Source organism: Anolis sagrei, chromosome 13 (genome assembly GCF_037176765.1).
Source record: "Anolis sagrei isolate rAnoSag1 chromosome 13, rAnoSag1.mat, whole genome shotgun sequence".
Lineage (NCBI taxonomy): Eukaryota > Metazoa > Chordata > Lepidosauria > Squamata > Dactyloidae > Anolis > Anolis sagrei.
This window is the reverse complement of record NC_090033.1, coordinates 7002462-7016557: the sequence shown is the minus strand read 5'-3', so window position 1 is coordinate 7016557 and position 14096 is coordinate 7002462. Positions and strand designations below refer to the sequence as shown.

Here is a 14096-nt window from a genome sequence, read left to right as displayed (position 1 = left end):
TATAGCAGAATAAATATAGAAAATAATATGAAATGAATTAAATAGGATTAATAATAATATAGAATAAATATAGAAAATAATATGAAATGAATTAAATATGATTAATAATAATATAGCAAAATAAATATAGAAAATAATATGAAATGAATTAAATAGGATTAATAATAATATAGAATAAATATAGAAAATAATATGAAACGAATTAAATATGATTAATAATAATATAGCAGAATAAATATAGAAAATAATATGAAACGAATTAAATATGATTAATAACAATATGGAAAAATAAATATATAAAATATTTTGAAATAACATATTAATATAATACTATAGAAGTATGATTAATAATAATGTAGGAAATAATATTTCAAAATACCATAATATTATAATACTATATAAATAGGATTAAAATATAGCAAAATAAGTATAGAAAATAATATAGACAAAATACCATAATATAATACTATATAAATAGGATTACTAATAATATAGCAAAATAAATATAGAAAATAATATAGAAAAAATACCATCATAATATAATACTATAGAAGTATGATTAATAATAATAATGTAGGAAATAATACTTTAAAATACCATAATATAATACTATAGAAACATGATTAATAATAATATGGAAAAATAAATATAAAAAATAATATTTTGAAATACCATAATAATATAATACTATAGGAGTATGCTTAATAATAATGTAGGAAATATTTTAAAATAGCATAATATAATACTATATAAATATGATTAAAATATATCAAAATAAATATAGAAAATAATATAGAAAATATACCATATAATACTATATAAATATGATTGCTAATAATATAGCGAAATAAATATAGAAAATAATATAGAAAAAATACCATAATATAATACTATATAAATATGATTAATAATATTGCAAAATAAATATAGAAAATAATATAGAAAATATACCATATAATACTATATAAATATGATTGCTAATAATATAGCGAAATAAATATAGAAAATAATATAGAAAAAATAACAAATATAATACTATATAAATATGATTAAAATATAGCAAAATAAATATAGAAAATAATATAGAAAATATACCATATAATACTATATAAATATGATTGCTAATAATATAGCAAAATAAGTATAGAAAATAATATAGAAAAAAATACCATAATATAATACTATATAAATATGATTACTAATAATATAGCGAAATAAATATAGAAAATAATATAGAAAAAATCCCATAATATAATACTATATAAATATGATTATTAATAATATTGCAAAATAAATATAGAAAATAATATAGAAAAATACCATAATATAATACTATATAAATATGATTATTAATAATATAGCGAAATAAGTATAGAAAATAATATAGAAAGATATAACAATACTATAGAGACATAATATAGAAAGTAATATAGAAAAATACCAAAATTTAACAATACTATAGAAATATAATTGATGACAACATAGAAAATAGTATTAAAAATACCATAATATAATGATATAATAAATATAATTATATCATTATCCTCTTCACTATTACTAAAAGTAACTTTTCCAAGTCCTGAACCGATGTGGGAGTTTTTCTGCTCACATTATAGCCAAAAATTAGAGTAGACCCATTGGGTTCAATGCGTTTACTCCGGTGTAAACCATCAAGGTCCCGATCCACGCTTTTTTCCCCCTCTGCAGAGAGCCACGTGGAACGCTCCGCTGGCGTTCCTTCCGGTTTTAAAACCCTCGGCCAATCAGGGCCGCGTTCCCTTAGCATTCCACGCCCACCACCAAACGTGTCCGGCAAAGGAATAGAAAGGAGGCGCAACCTAACCTGCTTGCTGGCTAATCCCAACCCGGGCTATTTGCATTCCCGGATCCGTCTGGACCAATGAGAGGCGAGGGTCTCACCCGGCTGCGTTTGGGGATTGGGTTATAAGAGGGCCCCGCCTACTCGTGAAGCCGCCGAGGAGTGGGTTGGGTTGAGAGGCACCCATTGGGAGACATGGCAAAGGGCATGGAGCCGGGCCTGGAAGGAGGAGAAGCCCTGAAAGAAGGCTGGTTCCGGGAGACGTGCAGCCTGTGGCCCGGGCAGGCCCTCTCCTTGCAAGTGGAGAAGGTCCTGCATCACCAGAGGTCGCCCTTCCAGGAGATCCTGGTCTTCAGGAGGTGAGCAGGAGGCCTCCCAATAGCATTGCATGGGAGTCAACACAGGCTGAGCCAGAACTGGGGGGCTGCAGCAGGAAAGGCCAATGCAGTGATGCCCCAGATAGGATTGGGTGGGAGTCAACACAGGCTGAACCCATAGGGTTGCTTGATAAACACAAGCAGAGCCAAGGCTGGGGTGCTTCAGCAGGAAAGGCCAATGCCATGATGCACCAGATAGGATTGTATGGGAGTCAACACAAGCTGAGCCAAGACTGGGGTGCTGCAGCACAAAAGGCCAATGCTAGGATGCACTAAATAGGATTGCATGGGAGTCAACACAGACTGAGCCAAGGCTGGGGGGCTTCAGCAGAAAATGCCAATGCCATGATGCACCAGATAGGATTGCATGGAAGTAAACACAGGGTGCACCCATAGGATTGCATGGTAAACACAAGTTGAGCCAAGGTTGGGGTGCTGCAGCACAAAAGGCCAATGTCATGATGCATTAAATAGGATTGGGTGGGAGTCAACACAGGCTGAGCCAGAACTGGGGGGCTGCAGCAGTAAAGGCCAATGCTATGATGCACCAGATAGAATTGCATGGGAGTCAACACAGGCTGAGCCAAGACTGGGGTGCTGCAGCACAAAAGGCCAATGCTAGGATGCACTAAATAGGATTGCATGGGAGTCAACACAGGCTGAGCCAGAACTGGGGGGCTGCAGCAGGAAAGGCCAATGCTATGATGCACCAGATAGGATTGCATAGGAGTAAACACAAGCTGAGCCAAGACTGGGGTGCTGCAGCACAAAAGGCCAATGCTAGGATGCACCAGATAGGATTGCATGGGAGTAAATACAGGCTGAGCCAAGGCTGCGGGTACTGCAGCAGGAAAGGCCAATGCCATGATGCACCAGATAGGATTGCATGGGAGTCAACACAGGCTGAGCCAAAACTGGGGTGCTGCAGCAGGAAAGGCCAATGTCATGATGCACCAGATAGGATTGTGTGGGAGTCAACACAGGCTGCACCCATAGGATTGGGTGGGAGTAAGAACAAGCAGAGCCAAGGCTGGGGTGCTGCAGCAGGAAAGGCCAATGTCATGATGCACCAGATAGGATTGCATGGGAGTCAACACAGGCTGAACCCATAGGATTGCTTGATAAACACAAGCAGAGCCAAGGCTGGGGTGCTGCAGCAGGAAAGGCCAATGTCATGATGCACCAGATAGGATTGCATGGGAGTCAACACAGGCTGAGCCAAGGCTGGGGTGCTGCAGCAGAAAAGGCCAATGCTATGATGCACCAGATAGGTTTGCATGGGAGTAAATACAGGCTGAGCCAAGGCTGCGGGTACTGCAGCAGGAAAGGCCAATGCCATGATGCACCAGATAGGATTGTGTGGGAGTCAACACAGGCTGCACCCATAGGATTGGGTGAGAGTAAGAACAAGCAGAGCCAAGGCTGCGGGTACTGCAGCAGGAAAGGCCAATGCCATGATGCACCAGATAGGATTGTGTGGGAGTCAACACAGGCTGCACCCATAGGATTGGGTGAGAGTAAGAACAAGCAGAGCCAAGGCTGGGGTGCTGCAGCAGGAAAGGCCAATGCCATGATGCACCAGATAGGATTGCATGGGAGTCCACACAGGCTGAGCCAAGGCTGGGGTGCTGCCGCAGGAAAGGCCAATGCCATGATGCACCAGATAGGATTGCATGGGAGTAAACACAGGCTGCACCCATAGGATTGCACGGTAAACACAAGCAGAGCCAAGACTGGGGTGCTGCAGCAGGAATGGCCAATGCCATGATGCACCAGATAGGATTGGGAAGGAATCAACACAAGCTGAGCCAAGGTTGGGGTGCTGCAGCAGAAAAGGCCAATGCTATGATGCACCAGATAGGATTGGGTGGAAGTAAACACAGGCTGAACCCACAGGATTGCATGGGAGTCAACACAAGCAGAGCCAAGGCTGGGGTGCTGCAGCAGGAAAGGCCAATGTCATGATGCACCAGATAGGATTGGGTGGGAGTCAACACAGGCTGAGCCAAGGCTGGGGTGCTGCAGCAGAAAAGGCCAATGCTATGATGCACCAGATAGGTTTGCATGGGAGTAAATACAGGCTGAGCCAAGGCTGCGGGTACTGCAGCAGGAAAGGCCAATGCCATGATGCACCAGATAGGATTGCATGGGAGTCAATACAGGCTGAACCCATAGGATTGCTTGATAAACACAAGCAGAGCCAAGGCTGGGGTGCTTCAGCAGGAAAGGCCAATGCTATGATGCACTAAATAGGATTGGGTGGGAGTCAACACAAGCAGAGCCAAAGTTGGGGTGCTGTAGCAGGAAAGTCCAATGCTGTGATGCACTAAATAGAATTGCATGGGAGTAAATACAGGCTGCACCCATAGGATTGCATGGGAGTCAACACAGGTTGAGCCAAGGCTGGGATGCTGCAGCAGAAAAGGCCAATGCCATGCTAGGCTGCACCCAATAGGATGAAACACAGATTGGGTGGGAGTAAACACAAGCCAAGCCTGAGCCAAGGCAGGGATGCTGCAGCGGAAAAGGCCAATGCCAGGCTGGGCTGCACCAATTAGATACAGAATGGGTGGGAGTAAACACAAACCGAGCCTGAGCCAAGGCAGGGATGCTGCAGCAAGCCAGGCCAATGCCATCCTAGGCTGCACCCAATAAGATGAGATACAGACTGGATCTCTGGTCCACACAAGTTGACCCTTTGTGTCTCCAGGTTGCTATGATTTGCATTATAGTCTATGAAGCCTTTCCCATGACGATGTCTTTGTTGACATGTCATCTTTTGTCCCGGCAGCAAAACCTATGGGAATGTCTTGGTCCTCGACGGCGTCATTCAGTGCACGGAGCGAGACGAGTTTTCCTATCAGGAGATGATCGCCAACCTGCCGCTGTGCAGCCACCCCAACCCACGCAAAGTGAGCATCACCCCAATAATAATCTGTCTATTTATCTTATCTATCTATTCCAGGTATGGGCAAATTTTGGCACCAACAGATAACTAGGTATATCAGTCTAACAATCAAGAAACCCAATTGCCGTGCATGAATGCGAGTATACACAGACCTGATTGCTGAAATTTCATTACTGGAGGGGTTTGGGGGGAACTGCCTTCCTTTCTGGGATCTGTAGTTCACCCACAACCAGAGAAACTGTGACCTCCACCAATGATGAACTTAACCTGGCAGGATGGGAATTGTAGTTCACACACAGCCAGATAAACTGTGACCTCCACCAATGATGGACTTAACCTATTGTGATGGGAGTTGTAGTTCACTCACAACCAGAGAAACTGTGACCTCCACCAATGATGGACTTTACCTGGCATGATGGGAGTTGTAGTTCACCCACAACCATAAGTTGCACATCTACACTGACGTCGCTGTAACACAAGTATATTAATGTAATGATGTATTTTTCCATTTTTTGCCCAGGTCCTCATCATTGGCGGCGGAGACGGCGGCGTCTTAAGGGAAGTCGTCAAACACCCCTCAGTCGAGTCTGTAATACAGTGCGAGATCGACGAGGTAAAGCTATACGATGTCATGGGCTTGTATCGCATCCCTGATCCATTGATGAGTGATGAGGTCAGAGGCTGTTGGGAGGGGGAAATAGGATGGAGGGTGGAAGCGAATGCCGATTGGTGGAGCATCGGGGGAAATTTGCATAGTCGGGAATGCTATACGATGTCATGGGTGCGTATCTCAAAACAATGGCTTGATCCATTGATGAGTGGTGATGTCAGAGGCTGTTGGGAGGGGGGAATAGAATGGAGCGTGGAAGTGAATGCTGATTGGTGGAGCATTGGGGAGAATTTGCATAGTCGACAAGGGAAAGCTATACGATGTCATGGGTGCGTATCTCAAAACAATGGCTTGATCCATTGATTAGATAAAACTATTCAATGTAATGGGTGTGTATCTCGAAACGATGGCTTGATCCATTGATGAGTGGTGATGTCAGAGGCTGTTGGGAGGGGGGAATACAATGGAACTTGGAAAGTGAATGCCGATTGGTGGAGCATTGGGGAGAATTTGCATAGTTGACAAGGGAATGCTATACGATGTCATGGGTGCATATCTCAAAACAATGGCTTGATCCATTGATGAGTGGTGATGTCAGAAGTTGTTGGGAAGTTGGGAAAGAATGGAGCGTGGAAAGTGGATGCCGATTGGTGGAGCATTGGGGAAAATTTGCATAGTCGACAAGGGAATGCTATACGATGTCATGGGTGCGTATCTCAAAACAATGGCTTGATCCATTGATTAGATAAAACTATACAATGTAATGGGTGTGTATCTCAAAACGATGGCTTGATCCATTGATGAGTGATGATGTTAGAAGGTGTTGGGAAGTGGGAAAAGAATGGAGCGTGGAAGTGAATGCCGATTGGTGGAGCATTGGGGAAAATTTGCATAGTCAACAAGGGAATTCTATACGATGTCATGGGTGCGTATCTCAAAACATTGGCTTGATCCATAGATGAGTGGTGATGTCAAAGGCTGTTGGGAGGGGGGAATAGAATGGAGCGTGGAAGTGAATGCCGATTGGTGGAGCATTGGGGAGAATTTGCATAGTTGACAAGGGAAAGCTATACGATGTCATGGGTGTGTATGTCAAAACAATGGCTTGATCCATTGATTACATAAAACTATACAATGTAATGGGTGTGTATCTCAAAATGATGGCTTGATCCATTGATAAGTGATGAAGTCAGATGCTGTTGGGGGGGGGGGGAGAAATAGGATGGAGCATGGAAACTGAATGCCGATTGGTGGAGCATCGGGGAAAATTTGCATAGTCAAGGGAATGCTATACGATGTCATGGGTGCATATCTCAAAACAATGGCTCGATCCATTGATTAGGTAAAACTATACGATGTCATGGGTGTGTATCTCAAAACAATGGCTCGATCCATTGATGAGTGATGAGGTCCCTAGGATTGTATGTAGGCCTCATGCCTTCCTTCCGTCCTTCCTTTCCTTGTTTCAGGATGTAATCCAGGCCTCGAAGAAGTTCCTCCCAGGCATGGCGGTGGGCTACGCCAGCCCCAAGCTCACGCTGCACGTCGGGGACGGGTTCGAGTTCATGAAGCAGAACCAAGAGGCCTTCGACGTGATCATCACGGACTCTTCGGACCCCATGGGTGAGTCTGGGTCCCCTCCGCGTCCTTCCCAGACTCGTGGTTCTGGGATCCCTACTGCATGTTGCTTCCTTTCCAGGTCCCGCTGAAAGCCTGTTCAAGGAATCCTATTACCAGTTGATGAAGACCGCTCTGCGGGAAGATGGCATCCTCTGCTGCCAAGGTGAGCAGGGTTCAGCCACAGTCTTTTTGTTTAAGGGGTAATTTTAGTCCAAATGACCTCTCAAGGTCCCACCTTCCAGCCCTAACATCTAAACGACCATATGAGTTTCTACCTTCCAAGTCTACCATCTAAATGGCCTCCTGAGGTCCCACCTTCCAAGTCGATTATCTAGATGATCTCCTGGGATCCCAACTCTACCATCTAGATTATCTTCTGAGGTCTTACTTTCAAAGTCTACCATCTAGATGACTTTATGAGGTCCCACTTTCCATCTCTTTCATCAAAATGACCTTATGCTTCTACCTTTCATCTCTTTCATCCAAATGACCTCCTGAGGTCCCACTTTACCATCTAAATGACCTCAGTTTCTACTGTCCATCTAAATCACCTTTTGAGGTCCCACCTTTCATCTCTATGATCTAAATGTCCTCCTGAGGTCCCACCTTCCAGATCTATCATCTAAATGACTTCCTGAGTTCCCACTTCTCAACTCTATCATATAATGACCTTAGGTCCCATTTTCCAAGTCTACTATCTAAATGACCTGAGTTTCTACCATTCAAATCTGCCATCTATGTGACTTCCTGAAGTCTCAGCTTCCAACCCTACCAACTCAATTACCTCCTGAGATCCCACCTTCCAAGTCTACCATCTAAATGACATTATGAGGTCCCACTTTACAAGTCTACCGTCTAAGTGAACTTATGAGGTCCCACCTTTGGACTCTACCATCTAAATGACCTTATGAGTTTCTGCTTTCCAACTCTACCACCTAGATGATCCCCCGAAATCCCACTTTCCAAATTTACTATCTAAATAACTTCCTGAGGTTCTGCCTTCAAAATATAGCATCTAAATGACCTTATGAGTTTCTACCTTTCAACTCCACCATCTAAATGATCTTCTGAGGTCCCACCTTCCAATCCTACCATCTAAATGACTTCCTCAGGTCCCAACTCTACCATCTAGATGACCTTCTGAGGTCCCACTTTCCAACTCTACCATCTAACCAACCTTCTGAGGTCCCATCTAAATGACTTCTTCAGGTCCCAACTCTACCATCTAGGTGAACTTCTGAGGTCCCAGTTTCCAACTCTACCATTTGACTGACTTTCTGAGATCCCACCTTCCAATTCTACCATCTAAATTACTTCCTCAGGTCGCAACTCTACCATCTAGATGACCTTCCAATGTCCCTTTTTCCAACTCTACCATCTGACTGACCTTCTGAGGTCCTACCTTCCAACCCTACCATCTAAATGACTTCCTCAGGTCCCAACTCTACCATCTAGATGAACTTCTGAGGTCCCACTTTCCAACTCTACCATCTAAATGACTTCCTTTGGTCTCTACCATCTAGATGAGCTTCTGAGGTCCCACTTTCCAACTCTACCATCTGACAGACTTTCTGAGATCCCACCTTCCAACTCTACCATCTAACTGACTTCCTCAGGTCCCAACTCAACCATCTAGATTACCTTCTGAGGTCCTACCTTCCAACCCTACCATCTAAATGACTTCCTCAGGTCACAACTCTACAATCTAGATGAGCTTCTGAGGTCCCACTTTCCAACTCTACCATCTGACTGACTTTTTGAGATCTCACCTTCCAACTCTACCATCTAACTGACTTCCTCAGGTCCCAACTCAACAATCTAGATTACCTTCTGAGGTCCCACTTTCCAACTCTGTCATCTGACTGACCTTCTGAGGTCCTACATTCCAACCCTACCATCTAAATGACTTCCTCTGGTCCCAACTCTACCATCTAGATGAACTTCTGAGGTCCCACTTTCCAACTCTGTCATCTGACTGACCTTCTGAGGTCCTACCTTCCAACTCTACCATCTAAATGACTTCCTCAGGTCCCAACTCTACCATCTAGATGAACTTCTGAGGTCCTACCTTCCAACCCTACTGTCTAAATGACTTTATAAGGTCCCACCTTCCAGTTGTACCATCTAAATGACCTCCTGAGGTCCCACCTTTCATTGCTATCATCCTTCCCTTCTTGTGGGGCTATGGGGATGTTACTCTGGACCCCAAGGCAGTGAAAAATTTCCCTTGACTCCGAGCTTTGCTAACCCGTTGTTGTTGTGGTTGTTGTGATGATGATGATGATGATTCTGCCCGCCCAGGTGAGTGCCAATGGCTGCACCTGGACCTCATCAAGGAGATGCGGCAGTTCTGCAAGTCCCTCTTCCCCGTCGTGGAGTACGCCTATTGCACCATCCCCACTTACCCCAGTGGACAGATTGGCTTCATGCTCTGCAGCAAGAACCCGGTGAGGAGGAAGAGGGAGAAAGGAGTCTCTGCTCAGCTGGGTTTGCTGGGTGTGCGGTTGGAGCTCTCAATGGGTGTTTGGGGGACAAAGTAAGACCCCCATCTCTGGTATATATAACAATATACGTCATTATTCCAGAATACGAACTTCCGGGAGCCCGTCCAAGAGCTGTCGCAAGAGCAAGTGGAAGAAATGACCCTCAAGTATTACAACTCTGACGTCCACCGGGCAGCCTTCGTTCTGCCGGAATTTGCACGAAAGGTCAGGCGAGCCTTTAACTTCCACTTTTATTGATTTATAATGCTATAATATAATTATAATATAAACCTATAACTGACAAATTTATATAAATTCATACATTATGAATAACAATTTATATATATATATATATATATATATATATATATATAATTTATATATATTATTATTAATCTTATATACATTTATAAATAAATTTATATCATTAAATATATTTTATTATTAAATTTACATACATGTCGTATAAGTGTCGTAAATAAATAAATAAATATACGTTTATATATAAAGTTGTATAATTTTATAGATATGGTTTATATTGATCATTAATCTATATTTATAGTTTATATTTATAATTAATACATTTATATAATGTTATTAATTATAAGTATACATTTTATATATCTAATTATCTATATATATTTATTTTAAATAAATTATATATATATATATATATATATATATATATATATATACACACACACACATACTATATATATATATATAAATGTAATTATAAATGTAATTATAAATGTAATTATAAATGTAATTATAAATGTAATTATAAATGTAATTATAAATGTAATTATATAAATGTAATTATTCTGACTTGGCCACGGTGGTCCATGCTCTGGTTACATCCCGCATTGATTACTGCAACGTGCTCTACGTGGGTTTGCCCTTGAAGACTGCCCGGAAGCTTCAGATGGTCCAGCGCTCGGCAGCCAGGTTGCTAACGGGAGCGGCACTCAGGGAGCATACCACTCCTCTGTTGCGCCACCTCCACTGGCTGCCAATCTGCTACCGGGCACAATTCAAAGTGCTGGCGTTAGCCTATAAAGCCCTAAACGGTTCCGGCCCCACTTACCTCTCCGAAGGCATCTCCTCCTATGAACCGACTAGGATATTAAGATCGTCTGGGGAGGCCCTGCTCTCGGTCCCGCCTGTGTCACAGGCGCGTCTGGCGGGGACGAGGGACAGGGCCTTCTCGGTGGTGGCCCCTCGGCTATGGAATGCCTTACCTGTAGACATCAGACAGGCCCCTTCGCTGTTGGCATTTCGGAGGAAGGTTAAGACTTGGCTTTATGAACAAGCGTTTGGCTAAATAGTGCAACTGAACATGAAAGACGGTAAAATTGAACATAGGAATGGCACAAGGATGATGAGAACGGATCTGATTTCATTGAGGCGTTATGATATGATTTGATAATTGTTGTTGATTTTGTCTGCTTTATATGATGTGTTTTAATTGCCTATGACATTGTTGTGATAACCTGTATTGTGTAAACCGCATTGAGTTGCCTGACTGGGCTGAAAAATGCGGTATAGAAATAAAGCAAATAAATAATAATAAATAAATAAATATTTTTCCAATGAATGTATACACATTTATCAGTTAGAACTATAAATAATATACATATACATATATATTCATTATGTTTTACTGTTTTTATGATGTTTTATACTGTTTTTAACTAAGATATATATTTATGCTTTTGTTGTCAGCCGCCCTGAGTCCCTCTGCTGAAGGAAGTCGAGATAGGACAGGATATAAATGTCCTAAATAAATAAATAAATAAATAATATATTGTTATTATATTCATTTATATCCCCACTTTTCTCTCTTGACTGAGACCCAAAACAGCTCGCAACATTAACAACATATTAAATTTAAAATAGAAGAATGCCTCAATTTATTCTGCCTCTCAGTCTTGAACGGGAGGCATTTTCCTCTCATAGAATCATAGAATCAAAGAGTTGGAAGAGACCTCATGGGCCATCCAGTCCAACCCCATTCTGCCAAGAAGCAGGAATATTGCATTCAAATCACCCCTGACAGATGGCCATCCAGCCTCTGCTTAAAAGCTTCCAAAGAAGGAGCCTCCACCACACTCCGGGGCAGAGAGTTCCACTGCTGAACGGCTCTCACAGTCAGGAAGTTCTTCCTAATGTTCAGATGGAATCTCCTCTCTTGTAGTTTGAAGCCATTGTTCCATTGCGTCCTAGTCTCCAAGGAAGCAGAAAACAAGCTTGCTCCCTCCTCCCTGTGGCTTCCTCTCACATATTTATACATGGCTATCATATCTCCTCTCAGCCTTCTCTTCTTCAGGCTAAACATGCCCAGTTCCCTAAGCCGCTCCTCATAGGGCTTGTTCTCCAGACCCTTGATCATTTTAGTCGCCCTCCTCTGGACCCATTCCAGCTTGTCAATATCTCTCTTGAATTGTGGTGCCCAGAATTGGACACAGTATTCCAGGTGTGGTCTAACCAAAGCAGAATAGAGGGGTAGCATTACTTCCTTAGATCTAGACACTATGCTCCTATTGATGCAGGCCAAAATCCCATTGGCTTTTTTTGCCGCCACATCACATTGTTGGCTCATGTTTAACTTGTTGTCCACGAGGACTCCAAGATCTCTCCCTCGTTCTCAATAAATGATTTCCTTTTTCTTTTTATTGTTTTCCTTCCATCCTCTGTTTCTGCAGGCGCTGAGCACCATCTGAAAAAAACACCGGCGGGCCGCATTCCTTCCAATTTATGTATTTGTACAAACGGAACGAAAGACTTTGAGGTTCGGATCCTGCCGGGGTCGCCGAAACCGCCATCCATCCGGGCCAGGCTTTTCACCCATTTCTCAATCAACCGTTTCCCCAGATTGGAAACCGTTTCGACTCCCGGCGCTGGCTTTCCACCTTTTTAACTCTGTATTTATAACTGACAACATATCCCCCGAGTTTCCCTTTAGCCATTTCCTCCCTTTTGGGACATTCTGGACTCTAATGGGACAGAAGGAACTGACTGACAAGTTGTTAGGTATGTCTTTGGTGCCTGTTGGAAGTCTTTTGCTCCTCCTTGATTCGTTTCTCCTTTCCCACCCATTCGTGGATCTCTTTCTTTCCCCTTCTTCCCACTTTTTTGGCCTTTGCTCTCCTCAAAAGAGGGATTCCTGTGCCTGCGGTTAATACCCTTGAGGTTGCGGATTTCGATTTTCCGCGCAAAAAACAAAAAAGCTCGATTTTCCGCACAATTTCCGTTTCTCGATTCTCATCTGCGGAGAATTGTACTTAGCTTTAAATACATAAGAAAAATACGAATTTTTTTTTTGTTCTGTTACAGGGTGAGAGAGGGAAAAAAAGAGGAATGTATATTTGGAGTTTAGCGAGATGTATCCCCAATATGTATTTTGTAGTATGGGGTGCCCCGTTTATTCAGAGGGCGGATATTCCTGAAATGCATCCAAGGAGGTCAAGTGTATCCAGAGGTCATAATTTTGTTGTAAATCCTATCGGATTTGTTTCTAGAAGCGAGTTTTGCCTGTCCAAATCCAAAACATATCTGAATCCGTAATGGGAAATAATATGGACGGGGAAGATTTGTCAATACGTTTCCGCCCTATCCGTATTTAGCAATATGTTTGAGATTATTTCATATCCCGTTGGACTACAATCTCGAGCATCCCTGACCATCTTGCCTCAGGATTATGGGTGTCGGAGTCCAAGCACTCCACGGTTCGATTGCTTTACAGGTCAAGGAGTTTTGTTACAAGTCATAATTTCTTGGTCCATCCATCCTGTTAACACTGGAATTGGAGAAATACATGTCGACCTCAGCATCACAACAGTCTCTCGCCTGTCATTGTTGTCGTTTGTGTATTCCTTTCTCCGGCTCGCCAGGTTTCTGAGACTCAAAGCGGGGAAGGGAGAGCAGGCGTGCAAGGCGCATGGCAGAGTGGTGCGCGAGAGAGAGCATTCAAGGCTGGAGGGAGGCGCATGCCAGCAAGCACCTTCAAGGCATGGGAGTTCTGTGTGGGAAGTTTGGCCCAATTCTATCTGAGACTCCAAGCGGGGAGGGGAGAGCAGATGTGTGAGGCGCATGGCAGAGTGGTGTGCGTGTGCAGGTGAGCGAGAGTGTCCGAGGATGAAGGGAGGCTCACACAAGCAAGCTCCTTCAAGGCATGGGAGTTCTGTGTGGGAAGTTTGGCCCAATTCTATCTGAGACCCAAGTGGGGAGGGGAGAGCAGGCGCATGGCAGAGTGGGGCACATGTGCAGGCGAGGGAGT

At 42.9% G+C, this 14096-nt stretch overlaps 1 protein-coding gene across 1 annotated transcript; it reads left to right on the top strand.

Moving 5' to 3' along the window:
• Window positions 1-1959: 1959 nt before the first annotated feature.
• On the top strand, window positions 1960-13655 carry SRM (spermidine synthase). The gene is made up of 8 exons (XM_060758895.2): window positions 1960-2178; window positions 4988-5108; window positions 5625-5717; window positions 7184-7337; window positions 7414-7497; window positions 9636-9781; window positions 9920-10042; window positions 12523-13655. Exons 1-8 carry the CDS (start codon window positions 2015-2017, stop codon window positions 12538-12540), a joined length of 903 nt encoding a protein of 300 aa, XP_060614878.1. The 5' UTR covers window positions 1960-2014; the 3' UTR covers window positions 12541-13655.
• The last annotated feature ends 441 nt before the right edge of the window (window positions 13656-14096 follow it).